Source organism: Poecilia reticulata, chromosome 14 (genome assembly GCF_904066995.2).
Source record: "Poecilia reticulata chromosome 14, P_reticulata-male-v2, whole genome shotgun sequence".
NCBI classification, from domain to species: domain Eukaryota; kingdom Metazoa; phylum Chordata; class Actinopteri; order Cyprinodontiformes; family Poeciliidae; genus Poecilia; species Poecilia reticulata.
In genome coordinates this window covers 17,932,251-17,955,138 of record NC_088843.1, presented here as the reverse complement: position 1 = coordinate 17,955,138, position 22,888 = coordinate 17,932,251, and the positions used below count along the sequence as shown (strand labels likewise).

The window sequence follows — 22,888 nt, the reverse complement described above, 5'->3', positions numbered from 1 at the left end:
AATATTCAGAGCTCCTGTATATTTTTTTTACATTTTATCACATTACATCCACAAACTTGATTTTCTGTTGTACACCAACACAAATTACACAATAGAGAAGTAGCAAGAAAATGATTGATAGTTTTTGATTTTTTTTCTTTCACTAATAAACATACTAAAATGTGCCATTTGTATTATGCTATTTATTTATTTATTTATTTTTGCAAAACCACTTTTCACTGCAAGCACATCTGCAAATCTAGGTGATTATGTGGCAGCTTTGACCATCCAGAGACTAAAATCTGTCCCCATCGGTAATTAAGTCTTGCCACAAAATCTTCATTAGATTTAGGTATTTACTTTGACTGGGCCATTCTAGCACATGGGTATGCGGGTTATGCATTGACCTACATTATCCTGAGTTTATGTTTAGGTTAGTGATCTTGCATAGGGGTGAATTTCCACCCCAGCCTCAAGTCTTTCAGCACCTTAAACAAGTTTTCTATTGATTTAGCTCCATTCATCATCCTGTCAGCTTACCAGCATTTCTGTTCCTGTTCAAGAAAAGTGTCCCAACTGCATGATGTTGTCATCACCATGTGTCACAGTGGAGGTGTTGTGTTCAGGTGTGATCTGACCGGAGCGTCTTCTTCCAAGTTTGCTCTGCTCTGCTTGTATGCAACTATTAGTTTTTCTGCCAAGAGATTCTCCCACTGATGTGAATCTCTGCAGCTCCTCCAGAGTTACCATCGGTGCATCTCTGATTAACGCTCTCCTGTTGGCTTAGGCAGAAAGTTGTATCTCTTGTTGGCTTGAGCTCTTTTAACTTTAAAATAATACATTAAGCAGTGTGCTGAGAAATGTTCAAACTTGTCGTTTTATGACATCCTGTTTGTGACAAAAATGAGAAAGGACTCAAAGGAAAAGTTTACAAATGTGAATTTTAAAGAAAATATCAGCAAGTAAACAGATAAAAAGGATTAAGTCTCTAAAATTAGTCATGTCAACGTGAACGGGGAACATGTTGAAATCAGATGTTGTATGTTAAATTGAACATATTGTGAAGACAATATTATGATTAACCGACATGTATGTTCCAGATACTTTTCATTATTTACTATTAAACACTTTTCATGAGTTATAGGCCACAGAAGATATCCATCAGTTTAAGGACAGGTACAGTCCAGCCAACAAGCCAAATATATTATCAATATGCAAAGTATTGTGACCGGAACCTGAAGAGACATAAACTTCAAAATGTTCCAAAACAATAATAACTGTGTTATCTAACGTGATAGCATTTTTACTGTCAAAAATAATAGCTCGGAAATAAATTTAAAAAATTTATGTAATAATTTAAACGAATTTTTTTTTTTTTTAATTACTGTTTAACAGTTGTTTCTGTTTCGCGTTTTGGGGGAAAGAGGGTCTTTTGTGTTGTCGCTTTCCAGACATGTTGGGTGAAAGTGATTTGCTACACTTAAATCACTTAATCCTTTATAATAATGACTGTAGCTCGGGGTGTTTCGCGGCAGTTCCCCGCGTCGTGTCCTGCCATGTTCCCGTGAATGTCAACAGAAAGTAGTAAAAACGAAAGATTTGTTCGAGGTAAAGATATTAATATTTGATGTTGTATATTTCTAAACGAGAAATTGTTTCCCATATTTTGTGACTTTTTTTTATTTGGTTCTTTCCAAACATGCGCGTGTTTTGGTGACGCGTGGAAGAAAAGACTTGTTTAAATCAGAGGGGTGCGCTGGCGGCCATTGTTGTCTTTGGGTTGTTTATTTAATAAAGTTCTGCATTGGAAGATGAATATTTTGTGTGTGAAGTGTGGTAAATATAATTTTGTTGTTCGTATATTTATGTTGCCGGCAAAATGTCATATATCTAAGCGTATAATTACTTTCTGTCCCCTCACTCCGAGAAGTGGTTCTTTCCGCTTAGAGGCTACAGAGGTTCCTGTGGCTTCCTTGGATTTACCGTGACGCGCAGTCTTGTTTAATGTCTGAGAGCCTTCTGAGACCGTGAACTACCGAGGTGTCCGCTCAAAGCTGTCCGTAAAGAGCCGTCGGTTGAGAGGTAAGTTTGCCAGATGTGGTGTGTTCAATACTGGGAAATAAAATCCGTCTTTTCCTCAAGCCCTTTCTGTTTAGCTCCGCAGAATAACGGTCACGAAGCAGGCTGAGTGGTCGGAGGATGCGAGTGTGCTGTTAGCATAACTTCTTGTTAGCACTCGTTTATTTAACGCTCTGAGGTGTAACATTGTGTGGGACACTCGGTTCCTCTAAACTGTAAAGTGTCAGGCTTAGTGTCCGTGTGCTTTTAGACATTTGAAGTATCGACCAGTTTGGGGGGGGGGGGAAACTGGTTCTGAAGGTCATACATGTACCACCGACGTGGTGGAAAGTTTATCAAATAACCGAGTCTCTTTGTTATTATAGCGTCAGTAACCATGTCCTACGTTTCACCTGTAATTTTGCATGCTCGGTTTGGGATACTAGGGGCTCTGTTCATAATGGATTCATTATTTTTGACAGTGTGTTGTCGAAAGAACAAAGCGAAACAGAGCTTTCGATATGACTTGAAACTGTTTCCCGTGAGCTGAACCGGTCTAGAAGAACCAGGGACATTATTTCTATCTGTGAAGAGAAAATGGAAGCAAAATATGTGACGCTCTGTTGAGTTAGACGGTTATGGTGGTGCCAAAAGCTCATTGGTTTTCACGTCTAGTTTATAACAAGGGGTGCTTTGGTTACGTTTACATTTTAATTTGGATTCAAACTCAATCAAAAATTGACTACAGACAGCATTATGCAAACTCTGTAATACAGAGTGTTGGATCATAATTGGTCTGTGATGTTTTTACTGACTAAATATCCCCCATTTAGACAACGAAGTAAATTTTTCTGTCCGTCAGTGGACATTTCTCTTTTATTTCGAAGAATATAAATAGTTTACTTTTCATTTAACGCAACAGGCTACCTTCCTTTATTCTCTGTTGTACGACGAAATAAGTTGAGCTACTTCACTGGATTTAAAACTCACCTTAATACTGGTGACTTTGTCAGTTAAGGGTCAGTGTGATTGGTCAGTTTGAGTTCAGCTGAGCAGTAGTTGGTTGGGGATGCTCATTAAACATACAAATTTCAATGTCCTAACTATTCCATAACTCTCCTGTTTGATGTTTATGAATGCTAACATATGAATCACACTTTTTTGTTTTTATTTTTTAGATGAAACAAACACAGTCACTGACTAGAGAGGGCTGTTTTTCATCTGTGGCTCTTCAGTATAATGGAACCCATCCTCATTGTGTCCTGAGTGCATTCAAACTATCCATACATGATTAGATTACTTGAGACAGACTTTGGTGCCAGGTGTGAACGGGGTCGATGATTAGACTCTGTCTTTGCTGCATTGTTTTGTAAATTGAGGCAAAGTAGAAGCAATTCTGAAAGCTGTTGACGACTTTAATCAATTGGGATGCTATCACCATCTTTTAACGGTTGTGTTTCAGAAGAGACGCAATGGATGAAGAGGAGCAGTTTGTGAACATCGATCTGAACGACGACAATATCTGCAGCGTCTGCAAATTAGAGACTGAAACGGGGACCTTGTCCTTCTGCCACGTCTGCTTTGAACTCAGCATCGAGGGTAAGAAAAGCAACTGGAAAAGAGGAAGTGCATTGCTTGTTTGTGGACAGCAAACAACGTTTTATATTTGTGGACCCAAGAGTCATTTACTTTTACAACGGAACTTGGTGGTGATAGATTATCTCTCTTTTCCCATTGGAATTAACGGTGCATTTAGCCGCCGGACACTTGATCTCAACTTTAATGATTTTAAAAGTTGTGAATATATAACATCAGAAATGAGGTAATAAAACTTTAGCCTGTGAAATGTCAGAGTGTCAAAGTGGCAGGTAGCGCAAACTAAGTCCTGTGTCAAATGTTGGCAGCGTTTTCTCCGAAATGCCGGCTTTTCAACGATGTTAAAGGGAAGCATCTCTGTAACGACTGCTGCCCGAGTGGAAATTATTGTGATCATTTTAATTCATCACACAATTAATTGTGATAGGTTTAGTCATCTTAAAAGTTTAAAGTTTTATCTTATACACATACACAGTGGACACTTTCCTATTCACCTTTTCCTGGATTGTTTTTTGTGGAAAGCCGCATTAAATTATTCCCAGAAAATTTGCCGGTGTGTGGATTTTTTTTTTTCTAAAAACATTTGAAAGGAAATGCAGCTTGGGAAGCTGAAATACCTCACGCAACTATTAAAATAGACACCTGTAGGCATTTTTTTCTAGTGAATTTTAGCTACTTCCCACATGGTTTTAGCTGCTGCAGGTCTGTAGCATTAGGAGGAATATCTAGATTAGAAGAACTCTTCCTCCAAGCCTTTCAAATTCACACTGCTTCCATTTTTATCTTCCAAACAGATTTTTCATAAACATGTGTTATCCTCTCTCCATGAACAATTTATAAGCCTTATATAAGAATAAAAGCTTTTTATGACCAAAAGCATTTATTATGGCAAATTACAATGATCCCCCCCCTCCTGTTTGATGTGCCACTCTAGCTCAAGTGTGTGTTTGAAGCTCTCTTTTTTTTTTTTCCTCTTTTAATTACTGAGTGGCCTATTTGAAGAAGAATGGGGAATGAAAAGGGGACGGGTACCCCTCATCTGGTGCTCATCTCATACACACACAAAGGCTTTTTGTTTTTCTGTGTATAGGCCTGTCGCGATAAACGATAAATCAATTAATCGCACGATAAATTAAACCTATCGACCTCATTTTAATTATCGGCTTTATCGTTTCTTCCTGCCGTTTTTTTTCTTTCTGTTGATGACACTGAATGAAAAAAGGCTCACCTCCGGTGCTCTCCACTGGTGTAATTAGTGTAATGTCCAGCGCACACTACACGAGTTGTCGGCCCATTTTTTAAACCTGAGAGACACATTAGCCGACAGAAATCCCAGGTACAACGGTTCGATCGGGTTCGTCGTGCCGTGTGGTGTCTAACCACATAGGCACAAAATAATGGCTACAAGTCCAGTTAACTAATTTTAAAGTCAGGCATTAATCAATGCTTTACTAGAATCTACCTGTGATGTATGTGGCTAGAGTCAGCGTGAAGTCCTGACTGACTCAATGAAAATCATTATAACCTATTTATGTCACGTTAATGAAGAACAGCTGAAAACGTACCGGGTTTATCAACTGCGGTAGCAATTTTCTCCATCTCCTCTCCTTGTCATTTCTATATTCTTTTGCACGAACTGTTGAACAAATATTAATGTTGTTTCCACATATCATCTCCAATGTCCGCTGGACTTCGTGTTGCGCCGTGTTAGCTGTTTGGGATTTTCCTCCTTAATTTCCCCTCAGAAAGCGGGGAGAAGAATCCGCGCTTTCTGATTGGCTACCTGTCACATTCAGCGTTAAGCTCCCAGTCAGGGAAACCCCCTGATTTAGATCGGAGCGGCCACAACGATCTACCTTAACACACCACACACTGCAGGATGATCAGTTACGAAATTACCAGTGACAATCTTAGATCGGCCAACGATCTAAGATTGTCATAAGGGGAAAGAGGGGCAAAAAATCGTGTAGTATGAACTATTGCAATAGGTAGTCGGATTTGCCCGTCTTCTCTATTTAAATCTAGTGATTACTGAAGGCAAATATAGTATACAGACTTGATAATCTGTACTCTTTTGGTTGAATGCAGCATTTATTGCCACTTTGGCTTTATGTTGTTTAGTTTTTTCAAGTACGTTTTTTGTTAATGGAGACTGAGAATCCATTTTATTTTTGTTTTTGGTTGTTTTGTTTATTTAGTTTCAGTTCCAGTGTTATGTGTTCTTTTGAAAATAAAGTGTATCTATCTATGGCAGGAAATTATTACGTCATTTCCATTAATTCAGTGTCAAAAGGTCTTGAAACAATATTATCGTTTATCACAATAATTTTTTTAGACAATTAATCGTCCAGCAAAATTTGTTATCATGACAGGCCTATCTGTGCACAATATGACTATCGGCTACTTGTTAGCGTGCCGTTCCAGATGCTGAAAGAGCTCCCATCATTTTCCCGTCCGCAGCCAAAGCGGCCAGCGCGGATTTACACGCACAGCCCGTCACGATGGAAGGAGACAGTGTGTGGGTACCGAGGAACTGTTGTTCACGGTGCAGTAAAGTGTTGTCAGTTGAACGTTTGCACGCTCATTAATCATCATATGGACGACAAGAATAGTAACCGTTGTGTACGCTAGAGAGATGCCAGCAACCTAAATAACTCAATACAAGCGAGTTATGTCAAAAGCCGGCGTGAAGAAAGAATCCGTATGTCATTCGGTGTGTTGATGTTTCAGTTTCACACGGTCACACAACTGTTAGCTCAGCAGCTGGCAGTTTTTGATGGCTGTCACTGTTGTATTTCCTGCAGTTGCACCAAGGAATCATTCCCATTTGTAGTTTTATCAGGTGAGAAACTAAAAAATCCTGATCATTGAACACAGCCTTCAGAATGACCAACGACCAGTAATCAGGGGATTTTGAAGACGAGCGTGTGTTTCTGATGCAACTCTGCATTTCGTTACTGAAACAAGAGGCTGCCACATTTCTCTTGGCAACTTTTTAGTGTGAGTGAGTGACAACAATGGCCGAACCGTGTGTTTGCTGATTGCTCATGTAGACTTAATGGCTTTTCTTTGCGTGTAATCGTGTGTTGAAATGAACTGCCAAGTTGGCATTGTTTTTCTCACACAGACAGATGCACTCTGTGAAAAACCTCTCCTATTGCGCAACTGTTATTTCCCCAAATACAGTTTAAGCAGCGTGTGTCTTCATCTGTTGCCTCGTGTTGTTGGAGTACAGCGGTAATGAAGTTCACAGTACTGATGTTTGGAGCCACAGCAGGACTTGGAGTCGTAATTGCTAAAGAATGAATGCAGAAACGTGGACTCGTCAGTGTTTTTCTCAGATAATTCTGCTTCATTTCGGCACAGAGTTAATAGATTCTGTCATGTAACAGACAGCGTTCACAGTATCCTTCGTCATAGATGTAGAAAGATACATTTATTCAGCATTTTTGCACAGAGATGTGTATTTTCAAAAAAGTTTTCTGGTGAACTTTGACATGTTGGGTCTGCCGGGCCAATTGGTGGCGCTGTAACACAGATCGGCAGCGCTGACGCCATTGTTTAATAAAAGACGTGACTGTCAAACACTGACGGAAACATGAAACCGGCGTCCTGAAATGTATCCACTTTGGAACCTGGTTTCAGGAATGATTCTTTCTGATTTCCCAAGACAGTGAATCCACAGCCTGAACGACAAAAACGTCTGCAGATACAGCTAGCATTTTCTCCGTGGAGTTTGAAACATACCGGTGCCCAATCACTGATCTTTAAAAAGCCTGACATGCCGATTCTGATATTGGCCAATACAGGATTTTTATTCTTTTTTTTTTCTCTTTGAAAAGTTTTTTGCTGCTGATAATTATTTGAGTACTTGTGGCCACTCATAGAGCATTAAAACTACATGTACAGGAGATCAGTTGATATATAATATGGATAAAATAATGAAGAGACGGTATAGTCGCAGCAGAAATCAGACGGGATACAACGCAACGCTACATGACCTTTGTATTCATTTCCTCCCACGGCCTCCTGGTCGTTGTTTAGATGTTTGCACAGAAGAGAGCTGTTGAGACTTGCCTGTAAGGATGTTCGCTGCTGGCTTACTGTTCAGTCAGATTATCTGCAAGCAGCTTTAACTTAAACAATTTGTCCTCCCGAGAATCATGAAATACAAAAGCATAAAGCAAAGATTTAAGGCAGTCCACGTATGGGACTGATATCAACAAGCAATCCCTTCACAGTGATGACGGAAACACTGACTTCAATAAGACTTGGGGGCACAGTTTTACACGGGAAGTGAAGGCATTGTTGTATCTGAGGAAACCCCGTGTGAGTGTGTGTGTGTGTGTGTGGCGGTTTAGACATCACTTGGCTTGTTTCTGCGTTGCTCAATCTTAGACTTAATATCCTTTCACTTGGAGATGTTTATTTTCTCTTCTCTTGCTCCTCCATCTCAGTTGGGTGCTTCATGTAACCCTGAGCGTCAACACAGCCGGTCCGTTGTTCAGAAGCAGAACCGTCAGAGCCAGTTGAGCGAGTTGTTGTTTTTATTTAACGGGGAAATTCTGCGTGAACCTGAACCAACATGTAATCCAGAGCTTTTCCAACTTTGTTGGGAATTCAATTTCAGCTAAACCTAAATCATAAACTACCAAACTTCAGTTATTAGCAGTTGTTTATGTCAGCTGTTGGGTGAAAGGGAGTTAAACTCTGAACATAATTCAAGTCATAATTTGCTGTGGTGAAAGCACATGATTCCAGACAAAACATTTTGATAGCTTATCCAGTTTTTGTAGCTTCCTGTCATGCTAAATGCAGAGCAGGCATGCGGTTGTTTGACTGTTAATTAGTTCAAACATAAAGTATTTGTGCTAATAAATCATACAAAGCTTTGGTAGACTTTCCTCTACTGGTATCCAGTGAATTACAATCAATTTCATGTCAAAAATATAACACAAAGAGCAAACTTTGATCTGATTTTAATATAAATCCATATGGCGCTGTAAGAACACCAAATCAGATCTTCACTTCAGCTTATTATAGATAATGAAGACTCTATGCTTGGATAACATGCTTATTTATTTAATAAGACCATCTGTCAGATTCCCTAAATGGCTGATTAAAGCCCAAATTAACTTACTGGTACCGGGCCTGTCGGTCCCATAATTAGGCTGCTGAAGTTAGTGTGTTGTTCTTTGTTGAAAATAAAGTGTACGTGTTATTTGAGCCGTCTGTAGTTATATTTCTGTCACAAAACAGCATCAGCGGGGTCGTTTCAACCTGACACCTCGCACGTTCCATCCTGCGTGTGTGAAATGAGTTTTGGGTGACCGCAATTCTCTCCTTTCATTGGTCTCTTGGTCATCTCCAGCCGCTTGTTAAGAGTAAGGTGTCGAATTCAACAGCATTCCTACATGCGCTTACGTAATGCAGATGCAGATATTTGCTGAGACCTCGTAACACAACGAGCCTGTTTTCGGATCGGACAAACAGAAAAATCCCTCAGCAGACGCCTGGTGAAACACAGATGGTGTCGATTGTTGCAGCTCTACAGGGTCTATTGTTACACTCTTCTAAACAACTCATTCTCAACTCTTCACCCCGCCAGCTATAGAGACGCCTGGCAATATTGCTCCCTGTCGCAGCCGTATAATCGAACACAGAAGCTGTTAGGCGAACGCTCCAGAGCCCCCCTGCTTACCATTAGATTATGCTTTTGAATAAATAAGCTCCTTCAAAAAGATTTAGTCTCCGTTAACCTGGCAACTGCAAGTAAATGTGTCACAATTGAGTTTGGTCTTTATTTGATTTAGTCTTTTATAACAAGTTTTGGTCCGAAGGCAAAATATTTCTATCAAGTATACTCTTGAAAATCCTCTTTTGTCTGACCAACACTTTTAATTGGAAGTTAAAGACATTTTCTGCCTTCACATGACCCAGTTTGAGATTATTACACTGTACAAATACAAGTGTCCAAATATAAACATGCTGGTTATCCTCAGTCATATTTGCTAATGCAGCCATTAACGCTCCTTCACAAAACAGAATAGAGCCCACTACATCTCAAAATATGCACTTTGTTGCAAGTTACTTCCCCCCCTAACCCAACAGAATAATAATAATAAAAAACTATAGTGTGTCCAACTTAGTATTTGTATCCTAAAAGCTTTGACCTGCTGTTATATTAGCTTGACAATTTATTATCAAGCTAAATCTGTTTGCTTACCCAAATTTCACCTTTTCACAATGCTTCCACCAGTTAAAGTCTGTCCAATGGTCCAAATACATTATTAACATGCAGAGCGCAAATGCGTGACACTTGACATTTAATAACCTACCAAATAATGCATTCAAGCTGTCCTTATCAATTGCACTATTGAAAACACAGATACTGTTACTTGGTTAACAAATTTGACGAACTTCTCATCTTCTATGTTTTTAAAAAAAATAAAAAATACCGTTAAAAATCCCTCATGGACGTCGTTTTTTTGAGGTAGCTCTTCAGTTTTGGATTGAGGAAGCTACTTGAATCATTCAGCCATGGATCTAAGGAGCCATTTGTCTTCATCTGTCTTCTTCCGGTCACAGATGTGACTCCTGAGCAACATTTCAAGGCAGATGATGGCCAGATGTGATTGTGACTATCCTTCTCACTGTGTACCATCTGCCCAGTTCTGCTCTACCCTTATCAATAATGAGATCCTGAACAATCTCTTTGTTCTGTTTGTTTTTCTGATGGAGTTGATCTGTTTGTTTGTTTTTTACCACAAAAAAATATACATTACTACATTTTTATATTGAGTAATCTTCTAGAAGTTTACTGTAAACCAAACCGTGGAGGAGTTTGGTTACAGTTTAGTGAGTGTGATTTCCTGCAGTTACACTGGAAGGAAGCGTTGCAGAGTTTGCAGTGGTTGACAGGTGTTTGAACCGTTTTTCGCTGCTTTCCATATTATCTCAGAGTTGATATGGAAGCCGGCCTGCTTCCATGCTGTAGCAGCAGCTGCTGCTAACAGACTCTATTGAGCTGCAGGAAACCTCTGATGACCTCTGTCCCACTTGTTCTCACTACCAACTTTCAACCGTTCACTACCCTGTAGTGTGTCAAGGATCGGGTGTCCTTCCCCAGCTCTTCCACCCAGAGCAGAACCAGATTGGCTGCATATGGTTGCTGCTGCTAGCCACACTGTATGCTAGCCTTGGTTATTGCTCTCAGGTGCAAAGCGAAAATATCCGTTTGTCTCGATATGAAACATCCTTGAATAGCAGAAAAACAGCACAACAGGTTTTCTTTTTTTATTTCCATGATCAAGTTGAAGAAATTGTAAATAACTGAATTTGGCCCTTTACACAGCGACTCAAATATTCAACTAAAACCTGCTGTTTTTCTTAAGGTAAACAGATTGTTCAAAAAAGGCATTTCAAAGTGAATGTTTTGAAAACTAATGACGTATAGGGTTACTGTGCGTTTCTTAATAAGAAACCACAATACAGTGAATCTGTTTAGTTTTTTAAAGTGGGGAGAAGGCTACAGAATGACGATGCTTTGATTGTAATTTAACTCTTAAATTCCATGGATCAAAGACGGCACTTTTTGTTTGCCATCTTTCATCTTTTAAACACTTTTAGATAATTTCTTCTTATCTAAAATGCCTGAGACTCATAGTTACATTATGGTGCATAGACCAAAGAGGGGTTGTCCCGAATCAATATCGATATCAGAAACTGGTCCGATATCAGCCGAAAACAGCGTATCGGATTCTATCGGCCTGCATCTGGCATTTAGTCGGCCCCAGAATTTCTATCTGAAAGTGCTTGTATCCCACACTCTGAGATATCTGAGTTGCAGAAGTGAAAAAGTTGTAGCGGCACTCCCCTAAAACCAAACTGTCCATCTTTTAATAACTGCATCCTCAAAACTAAAAAAATGTTATGTAAGTTTAAGGAAATACCCAGTAAATCACTAGAGTGACCAGGGGTTTCTGTTGCTATATCAAACATAGAATAGGTTCCCCTCCCCCACTTGTTGCTGCCACTCAGTTGGCTGAAAATGCCTATGCCTGTCCTTTACCCAAACAGCTTGACTAATAAACCAGTTAACATCAACTCATTTGAGTTTTTCTACACTTGACTAAACAGCTTGACTAATGAACCAGTTAACATCAACTCATTTGAGTTTTTCTACAAAGAGCAGAACAGTAAAAGTGTAATGATTCCAGAAATTAGAACTTGAAATCTACTGCTAAATTTAGCCTCCTTTCAGTTTCTAATTGTATATTACAGAGAAGGTAAATGCAATAATCAGTGTTGTATTAGATTAGCAAGAGTGTGAATAATTGCTGCTTTTCTATTTTGAAATGGAAGCAATTAGACCCTATTAAAATATAGTTTTAAATCTTTGTGTAAAGGCTTTGAAACTGTAATATTTAAGCTTTAAGAATAGGAGTGGGGATTTGGGACTTTAAAAAAAAAAAATATATATATATATATAGACTTTGCTCATTCAGTTCTTGCTTGACTGATCCCAGTGCTGTAGAATAATTAACTCAGCTCACAGCCACAGCTGCCTTCAGACTGAAACAGATCAATAACACCAGCTGTTTACGTTTCAGAGGTTTCTGTCAGACTTTAACCAAGCATGTTTTCCATCTTTCTCTTCGGGCAAGTCTGACTCCTCCTTCAAGAGAGCAGAGAAAAGAAACCCCAAGCGTATTGGTCCGTGGTGTGTATTATCGCCACTTGTCACAGCTCAACAATGTTGACTTCACCTCCACTGAAAAGTCTGTGTGTGTTTGTGCTTAATGTGTGCGCCCATGAAAGCCAGCAATGCTAAGCTGCTTACGCTGAGTGAGGTCTTTGGCTGGTTGCACACTGCCCTGGTTTTGGGCCAATGCTTTTTTCTTTTTTTTTAATATATCATTGTTATGATTTTCTGTCACAAAGCTTGTGGTAGGAAATGTGCTTCAGTGACTGATCAGCTTAGTATCGCTGTTTGACTGAAATCTCTTGCAGCCGTTATTATACATCCTTTGACCAGAGTTGCAACCAACTTGGATTACGTAATATGGTTTTCTCACAAGGCTAATCCACAGAATAAAAATCTGTCTTTCAAGGCGCTCTGGGCCAAGCACAAATATGCAGAAGCTAAGAATAGATTCCCAAACACACGGTTGTGTAATGGTCTAAAACTCTGCTGTGGAAGACAGCCATTAAAGCTAACGGTCCAAACTAAAACCACCTTTTGAGACTATTTGCAAGTACTTAAAAACTACTTAAGAAAATTAAGGAGAAAATGAAACATTTACTGTCTGGTTTTAGACCTTGTAGCTAGTTATTACTAGAGTTGGATCAATTCCGTTCTTTTCATTTCCGATACCGATACAGATATCGGAGGTTCAGTATTGTCTGATACCGATCCTATACAGAAGAAAAGTGCTGAATTGATTTTAAATGTTTCTTTTTTTTTAAACACGGACTTAAATGTGCTGGATTACAAACTTATTTGATAACTTTGCACCGGTAAAGCGCACTTAAATACACGAATAATCTTACAGGCTTGGTCAAACAGGTAAAACCACAACTTTAATTTGTGCTGTCAGTGCAGTTAGGAGCGTAACAGCAAATGTAAAAACAAACTTTCTTTCAAATGGTTCAGAAAGTCCAATTAGAAATTCTAAATATAATGTAAAATAAATAGTGAAGCATAGACTTAGACTGAATAGATTTGCCAGTATGGATTGGGCACATTGTCACGACACCCGGTCTAGACTTTTTTTAAATTCTAGACCGACACAGATATTATCGGATCAGTGCATCACTATTTCTTACTAGAAAATAGGTTCCTGAACACTATAAAAACAATTGGTGAGTTTCAAGAACCCTGAGTTCCAGTTTTAAATGCAACATTTAAACTGCAGGTAAGAGGAGAAACATGAATGTAATTGCGTGTAATTTTACTTATGATTTCTTTATTTCCTAAGATGTTCAACTATTTTCTTTCTGGGCTGTCTAATCCTGGTGGAGACAGATGACCAGGAGAGACTTGAACCTAAATTGCTTAATCTAGTTTGACATTGACCTGTAGCTGTAAGTAGAAATGAAGCAGATTCAGGTCTGAAATATTATTTTAGCTCAATGGTAAACATTTTATGGGTGTTTTAGAGACACTTTACTGTTAATGAAACAGCACATTAAAACATCAAGAGACTGTTCTCCACTGCATCTGGTGGCAGATTCTCATGTTTTGACCTGTTTGGGGTGTAATTTTGAACAGTGCTGCTTCCAGTTTTGACTGTATTTTGCTTTGTGGGGCCAAAGCGGCCGTGACCACTTGAAGCGCTAGCTAACCGTGCCGCGGTGATCTCCTGTAACAGTTTAAAGATCAGTGACTAATCTCCTCAAGTCGGCCTACATCGTGTACCCTCTACCTGCTGAGAAATGTAGGCCATGTGAAGAAAGCCACCACTCACTTTGCCGTTCGTCACACACTCCTCTCTGTAGATTCAAACACATACACACACACACGCACACAAGTGATTTTCACCTTCATCTTCCCTCGGTTTATAAAGGCGACCCATTTTACTTCAAGTTTGTTTTGCAGTTTCTCTACTTCCTGTCTGAGAGATGTAGGGCTTCACTGGGGCATTTATTGGATTTAATTTAAATAACATTTTTTTCCCCCCAGAACAACTGGGAGCCAATTATTTGGCCCTAATTTCCTTAATATTCAGAGATTGGTGATTGGACAATACTTGAATGAGAAACTGATTGTACACACAAATCTTATCTACCTCCTCAAAGGTCTAAAAATCATTAATTGTGTGCGGTTATCAACAAACAGTTTAGATTTTTAGACACATTTTAAGAGTTATAAACCATAAATCAGTTTTTTTTTTAGCTGTGGCGCTAACTCTCTTTGTGTTTGTCCGCTTCTAACGCAGGCGTAACCTCGACCTCCTTGCTGCACTCGAAGTCGCTGCGTGGCCACAGAGACTGCTTTGAGAAATGCCACCTCATTGCCAATCAGAAGCTGTCCCATTCCAAGGTCTCCAGAAGTGCCTATGAGGGCATGAAGCTGGCCCTCAGCCAGAAGCTGAACCGCATCATCCAGTTTGCCCAGAACAAAGACTCGCTCTCCTCCAGCAGCTGCGCCAGACGTGGGGCAAAGCTCCTCTGTTACAGCCAGCAGGGCGAGCGCAAGCTGCTGCCCCAGTCTGACGCCCAGGTGCCCCGCTACGCCCCCTGCTGGGACAGGTCCATGGCGACGGGGCTGCCGGCGTACGCTGCGGGGATGCTGGAGAGTCAAACGGCCGAGGAGGTGGAGCTGCTGCGCGAGTCGCAGGCCGGCGGTTGGAGCAGGGACGGACGAAAGGATCTGCACAGCTGGAAGCAGTCGTCAGGACAGAAGCAGCACAGAAACCAGGGGCACAGCAGAGACGAATGTACGCTATAATAATTCCCTTTTTTTGTAGTAGTTGGTGTGGATTTTCAGTCTTTTATCTCTTTGTTATTGAGTCAGAATACTGTTTGTCATGAATAATGTTTGTAGGAGGTAAGGTAGAAGAAATAACATGCCCCCCCCCCCCCCATCTTTGCATCTCATTCCACCCTGCATAGTTCTTTCTGTACAAGAATTTAATATGTTCTGTTCCACTAATAATAATAAACCAATGTGTTCTCTTTCAGTGACGAAAATGAGTGTGGAGGAGCTCCATCAGCTGAACAGCCAACTGCTGAAGCAGATTGAAAGTAAGTCTTAGTTTCCTACCAACGTGATGGGATTCTTTTAGCTGTGTATCTGAATCAAATGTTCAGATTTTAATATTATTTAAATTAATCCAGATTACTCATAGTTAGTCTTAATCTCACAACTGCAACATGTTCTAAATTTGAATATTGGACCATTTTATATCATTGAAAATTAGGGCCAGACGAAGAATTTTTTTATTTTTAAATTACAAGAATAAAGTTATAGTATTACCAGAAAAAAAGACACAAAAACATCAAAAGAAAGTCGTAAGAGTGGTTTTAATGAGATGGTAATCAGACATGACCAACTCTAGTCTGTAATTAATTTTTTTCCTACAAAATATATGCAGAAGCTTGGAAAATCGTTTCCAGTTATTTTGATAATAATTTGACGTGAATGTGTTAAAAGATTGTTTTTTCTTATTTGTAAAACTGATGCCAAAGTGACTTCACAAGATGCTCAACATTCCTCATTTTAATATTTTATTATTTTTCATGTCGGAGTTCTCATAAGGTTACTACTTAATTCAACTAATTTTACGACTTTATTCTGGTAAAATTATTCAGTAACACTGACTTTATTCTTGTGATATGACTTAATTCTTGTACGACTTTTTTCTTGCAATGTTACGACTTTTTTCTCATAATTTTTATTTATTTCTTCCTTAGCGTGGCCGTAATGCTACATCGTAATTTTCAGCCTGGAATTAAAAAAAATAAATAATAATAATAATAATACATTTTATTTCAAAGGCGCCTTTCTGGCACTCAAGGACACCGTACAATAGTAAAAAAAAAACTGTGACAGAAACAAATAAAATGTAACAATTAAAAATAGATAAAAATAAATAAAACAAAACAATGTTATCTATATAAAATCTATGTAAAATCAGGCAAACCAATTGTGTCATGTGGAAAAGGCAGATCTAAAAAGGTGTGTTTTGAGTTCGGTTTTAAAATGTGATAATGACTTTATGTTTCTAAGGTATGGTGGTAATGAGTTCCAGAGTTGGGGAGCAGAGCGACTGAAAGCTCTGCTCCCCATGGTGGTGAGACGGGCAGAGGGGACAGTGAAATGGATGGAGGAGGATGATCTGAGGGAGCGAGAGGGAATGGCAATATGAATAAGATTTGAAAGATATGGTGGGGAGAGATTGTAAAGGGCCTTGAAAGTGTACAGAAGAATTTTGTATTCTATGCGGAACTTGGTGGGCAGCCAATGGAGTCTTTGCAGGACAGGAGTGATGTGGTGCATGGATGGGGTTTTGGTAATGATACGGGCAGCTGAATTCTGGACCAGTTGGAGCTTATGAAGAGATTTCTGGGTGAGACCAAACAGAAGGGAGTTGCAATAGTCCAGGCGTGATGTCACAAGACAGTGAACAAGGATGGCAGTGGAATGGGGAGTAAGGGAGGGGCAGAGGCGGTTGATGTTGCGTAGGTGAAAATAAGCCAAGCGGGTAATGTTATTAATGTGAGACTGGAAAGACAGAGTGCTGTCAAGGATGACACCCAGACTCTTTACCTGAGGGGAGGGAGAAACGGGACAGTTATCAATTACAAGACTGAAGCTTTTGATTTTGGCCAGAGTAGATTTGGTACCAATGAGAAGAACCTCTGTTTTATCACTGTTAAGCTTAAGCAGATTTGAGGAGAACCAGGATTTTATTTCAGTCAAGCAGTCAGTAAGCGAAGACGGTGGGAGGTTGGAGGCGGGCTTACTGGATTGCGAAAAATATTGCCCAGGGGAAGGAGATAAATAATGAAGAGGAGGGGCCCTAAGACAGATCCCTGGGGAACTCCTGATGTGACAGAGGAAGGCTGGGAAGAGAAGGTTTTGATCCGAATGAACTGAGTGCGGCCAGAGAGATATGATTTAAACCAGTTTAGAGGAGTCTGAGTGATACCAATAGAGGAAAGTCTGTTGAGTAGGGTAGCATGGCAGATAGTGTCAAACGCTGCACTCAAATCAAGTAGGATGAGAATGGACAGCAAGCCGGAGTCAGCTGCCATAAGGAGGTCATTAGGGATTTTTATGAGAGCTGTTTCTGTACTGTGGAGGGGACGAAAACCAGACTGAAACAGTTCATGCAGGTTATTGTTGGATAAATAAGTGTGAAGTTGGGATGCTACTATCTTCTCAAGAATTTTGGAGATGAAAGGCAAGTTGGAGATAGGACGGAAATTATTCAGATTATAGTGATCAGCACCAGGTTTTTTTAAGATAGGGGTTATGGCAGCAATTTTAAATGATGCAGGAACTGTTCCAGTGGAGAGAGAGGAGTGAATAATGGCAGAGATAAGAGGGAGTATGGATGGGGCACAGGCTTTAACCAGGACTGTGGGAAGAGGGTCAAGCAGACAGGTGGACGACTTGGATTTGTGTATAAGGGTTGTAATTTCTGATGTTGTTGGGAGCTGGAAGGAAGAGAAGGAGTGGGCTGGAGGAGAAAGTTCAAGAGTAGGACAGGGGGAGCTGAGATGCTGGTGGATCTTAAGAATTTTACTGTCAAAAAATGACATGAGGGAATTACAAAAATCAGTTGAACACAAATATGAAGGTAGAGAGTCCGGAACTTGAATGATGTTCTTATAAAGTGAGAATATTGACTTGGTGGAGCCTTCATTTGAACAGATTAAACCAGTGTAGTAGAAGGATTTGGCTTGAGTGATACAGTCCTTATAATGTAATATGTGATTTTTGTAAATGTCTTTATGAACAACTAGTCCAGTTTTCCGGTGGAGCCTCTCAAGTTGCCGTCCTTTGGCCTTCATGAGCCGAAGTTCAGGAGTAAACCAGGGGGCAGAACGAGCAAAAGAAACAGATCTGGTTTTTAACGGAGCAAGAGAGTTGAGTATTGAGTGAAGACCAGTGTTGTAATGTGAGACCAGGTCATCAAGGGTGGTTGAATTTAGAGTTGAGTATATATTGTCCATGAGTGAATTGAAGCCGAAGAAGAGAGAATTTAAATTAATATCCTTAATGTTACGGAAGGAGATAAGACGGGAAAGCTTAGTGATTGAGAGAGGGAGACAAATATTAAATGAGAGGAGGAAATGGTTAGTTATGGCGAGTTCATCTGCTGTATAATCAGAGGGGGAAACACCAGAACAACAGACTAGATCCAGGACATGACCCTTAGAATGAGTGGGAACATTGATGAACTGCTGGAGACCAAAACTCTGGAGGCAGGATGAAAAGTCTTTAGTCAGAGAACTATTGCCATCGTCCATGTGAATATTGAAATCACCCAATACTATGATGTTTGGTGAGAGGGTTGACAGGTGAGTGAGAAGAGCACCAAAGTCATTCAGAAAGTCACTGTTAGTTTTCGGGGGGCGGTAGATGGTTGTGATGATGGTGGGGGTAGGTCCAGAGAGCTGACACACAGTTGATTCAAACGAAGAGAAGGTGGGAGCAGACAACGGCGAGACTTTCCACTTCTCGCGGTGAATTATCGCGAGACCTCCTCCGCGGCCGGTGCCACGGGGTTGACAGATGTAAACAAACCCCGGTGGAGTAGAATCATTGAGCTGAGAAAAGTCATTAGGTTGTTGCCAAGTCTCAGTCAAGCATAGAAAGTCAAACTTACGGTCAGTGAGGAGATCCTGGATGAGATGTCCCTTGCCCGTGAGTGAGCGGATGTTAAGCAGACCGAAGTTTACAGAGGAGTTATCAGACTTTGCAGGAGTGTTAGCTGACCGGGCTAGGCAAGCTAGCATGCTGCGGTCAACAACCCGGTTGGAAGCACGCCGGAGACGACGAGAGGTAGACCAGATGGATTTTATGGGTTTCGACGTGTCCTCTTGGAAGTTCCGACGAGACCCGCGGTGGATGTATTTCCGGCGTGGTAGGAAAGTTGCATCCGAGATGAGTAGTGAAGCAGGGGGAAGTGCAGATAGATGAAACCGCAGCCGGAGGAGCTCAGCAGCAGAATACTGGATCTGACCTGTAACAGGTTGTTGAAAGAGTGCCAGGAGAGTCCAGAAAAGCACAGCCCAGATATATATCCTGCTAGTTGGCATTGTAGAAGAGGAGTCGGCAGCCTGGACAGGTGAGCAGCGACAGGTAAGACTCAGGTAGTAGATGAGAGCAGGAGAGTGGAAGCTAGTCCATGTACACACGCAGTGTTGTCAAAAACGGCGATTTAGCTGAACAGACAAAAGTTAGTCAGCCTGATTAGTGCGATTGCATAGTCCATTAGGTCACAAGACCATAAACTAAGTTAATTTAACCGGCGAGCAGCGGCAGCAAGTCGCGCCAGCGTTCACTCTAAAAACCGGGATCGACAGTTTCACATTTTCAGTTTCACGTTGCTGCTGTTCCAAATACATTTTAAAGAAAGTAAACAAATATGTAACTTTGAAGAGATGAGGGTTGATTAACTGATTTACTACAGCTGTGGTATTCCAAAAGTCAGATCTGATAAGGAGCAGAACTTGGCAAAGCTTCTCCATTTTAGTTTGTGAGGAAACTTCGCTGAAGTTGTCACTTTTTTTTTGTTTGTTTGTTTGCTCACGTTGCTTGAAGTTCTTATAGAGATTTAATCGTTTCACACTGCCCGTCTCCGCAGAGGTCTTTGAGGAGCTGACGGCCGCCGTGCAGGAGAAGGACGCCTTGGCGTCAGAGCTGCACGTCCGCCACGTCGCCATTGAGCAGCTCTTTAAAAACTGCACCAAACTGCCCTGGCTGCACATCAGCAGGGCCGGCGTGAAGGCCAGCACCAGCGGAGCCGCCGTGGAATGAAGGGCTGGAAGACGGCAGCAGCCCCAAAGGTGGACTCTCTGAAGATGACGATGACAACGATGATGAAGTGGACTGCCTCAGCATGGAGGAAGCATCTGGATTCCGCTAGACTTTTACACTATGCCGGCATTGGGCCACCGGCTCTGCATCCGCACAAGTTGTCAAGGGCTCGGTTGTTTTGCGGGCGCAGAAACGATGCGAGGGTTTTCAGTGCTTGGCTTGTTGTGGCTTGAATTGCAACCTGCTGATTACCCAGGATGCATGTTGAGAACAGCGGGTTCCAGATACGCCACAGCATAGAACTGTAAGGGAACGTCTGCGTTTTAACGTGCCGCAGACTCTTAAGGAAAAAACCTTTTTTGTTTGAATTGACTTTTAATATTTGCTGGTGGTTTTCTTTTACTGTGAGTTTTATTTCGTATGCTGTTCGATAATCAGTTTCATTGTGCTCGGCACGTTTTTACCTTCGTTCTCTCGAGCAAAGTAGCTATGGACATTCAGTTTTTTAGTATGTCTTCAATTCGTTTTCAGTTAAGATATGAGAATCAGTATTTTGATCTTTGAAAAATGAAAAAGCATTCTATCCAGTCAAGCTTCCTAGCTGCACAATATTTACCCAAAACAGTTAAACAGGGTGACACAGGGTGTCAGATTGTCCTGAAAATGCTCTGTTTGGATATGAAAACTGAGTGTCTGAAATCAGCAAACCACTGCTTGTCCATTCATATTTTTTATAGTTAAGTACTATCAAATTATGGAGAAAAAATGGTCATAAAATAATCTAATAGTTATTTTCTGAAAGCTTTATTTTTTACCATACGTCCATTTATCGTCACTCTAGTCCTTGCTTGGGTCAGACGATTATGGTCATAGATCTAAGCGAAAGTAATTTTAAAATGACTTGTAGTCCACCTTGAGGAAATGAGTTATTATGAGTAAAATATTTTGAAAAATATTTAACATCACATTTTAAAACTTTACACCTGAGAGTACTCCAAAAAAGCTTCACATTTCCACCGATTCAGTGTTTGGGAACGACGTACAAACTAGACTTCTGTCAGTTTGGTTTCTAATTATGTTTTTTAATCATGACTTTTTACACTCTGTTGCCTAAGGAGACGTGTTACGTGAGGTTCAACTTTAGTCTGTGTCCGTTCTGTTACTTCTGGTGTAATTAGTTTCCCATTTCATACAAAGCAGTGATGTCTGTCGTGTAGCTATCAAGCACAAAGCACCATGGGTGGTTATACACTTATTCAAGAAAACATGGAGCTTCTGAAAAGCAAAACCAGTTGCAATACCAAAGTCTGTTCTGCATTTTATTTAAAAAAAAAAAAAAGTATAAAAACGTCATATGATGATGATGACGCAACACCAAACAGATTTAATAACCCATGTGACTTATCCTTACTTGTTTTCATGTGTTCTGAGCATACTTTATCGATTCGTTCTCAAGTTGCTTTCTTTCTCTCCTGTTTGAATGTGTCAGAGCAAAGTGTCCACATAGCAATACAAACAGGGCGGTTTGGTCTTCAGTGCCTATGGATGTCCCTGACTTTTAAACAAAGGAAGACGAAGGTACATGAATCCTATGCAAGCTACAGACTAAAATACATACGGCCTTATCCAGAGAGTATTGGTTTGACTTTTCTTCAGAGGGCGAGGTCGCCGATTTTAAGAGTTTCTAAGCTTGATGTGTAGATCAGCATTATGTGTATTTTGCTCTTTGTAAGAGATTAGATGTTTTCGACCCTTTTTTAGGGTCTAAAGAAATGGTTTTAGCTCAGTTTTAAGCTTGTTTTTTTTTTTTCTTTAATGGGTTTTATTTTAGACGGTTATTTGCCGTCTGCTTGAGTGCGTTTTTGTTTGGTTGTTATAGCAGATTTTTTTTTTTTTATTAGCTTTTTAAATCTTCGATTGTACATTTGTTTTCGAGTTGCTTTCGTGTGCTGTTAGAACATGTCTGGGCCTTTCTCCCCGCTCGGTGGGAGAACCAGTCCCATCTTACTGTGGTTCCATTATCTCCAACTGAACACGGAGGCATATCTGTTACACTTCTACTTTAGTTGTAGCCTGACTGTTCATTTGCTTACATTTTTTACATTTGTTTTTGTTCATGGCTGACTCTGTCTTTGATGTATTTGCATCCTATTTATTGTGTGTGGAAATATTTTGTCTTTTGAATTGTGCTTAAATAACTTGTTTTTCCAATAAAAATAAAAATACAGGTATTTTTACATTATCTGACATGCTGGATTTTTTTATATACCAATTACAAACTTTTTTTTTAAAGTAGTGCATTTAAAGTATTCACACCCAAAAAGTTCGACAATGAAGCTAGTGAGGTTAAGAGTGTGGGGGCGGGGGGGGGGTTGTGTTTTTTTGTGTGGTTTTTTTTTTTTTTTTTGCATGGCCAAATCATCACTGGTTGCTTGCACAAAGCACATCTTTGTGCCCCAATATTTCGCTCTGTGGTGCGACACTGCCCCCTGCAGTTACACGTGCAACGTGATACTGTTATCTTCATATTTACTGAACCAGAACAGGTCCAGATTCTGACAGTCCCCGAGTCCTACATGCTTGTGCAGAGCAGCTCTGTGGGAGTCTGAACCTGACTCAGGAGAAGGCTCCACTGAAAAGAAAATTACAGGCTGTCATACATCGACTGTCTTTAGTCAGGCTTCTTCATACAGGAGAGCCTTCCTGGCCACAGCCCTCATGGGATAAACACATAAAGAGCGCCACCCTGAGGAAAAAAAG

At 40.3% G+C, this 22,888-nt stretch overlaps 1 protein-coding gene across 1 annotated transcript; it reads left to right on the top strand.

The window, feature by feature from the left end:
• The first annotated feature begins 1,748 nt into the window (after positions 1 to 1,748).
• On the top strand, positions 1,749 to 22,365 carry c14h21orf91 (chromosome 14 C21orf91 homolog). Its single transcript, XM_008428224.3, has 5 exons — positions 1,749 to 2,061; positions 3,500 to 3,636; positions 14,574 to 15,074; positions 15,319 to 15,381; positions 19,956 to 22,365. Exons 2-5 carry the CDS (start codon positions 3,510 to 3,512, stop codon positions 20,126 to 20,128), a joined length of 864 nt encoding a protein of 287 aa, XP_008426446.1. The 5' UTR covers positions 1,749 to 2,061; positions 3,500 to 3,509; the 3' UTR covers positions 20,129 to 22,365.
• Positions 22,366 to 22,888: the final 523 nt, after the last annotated feature.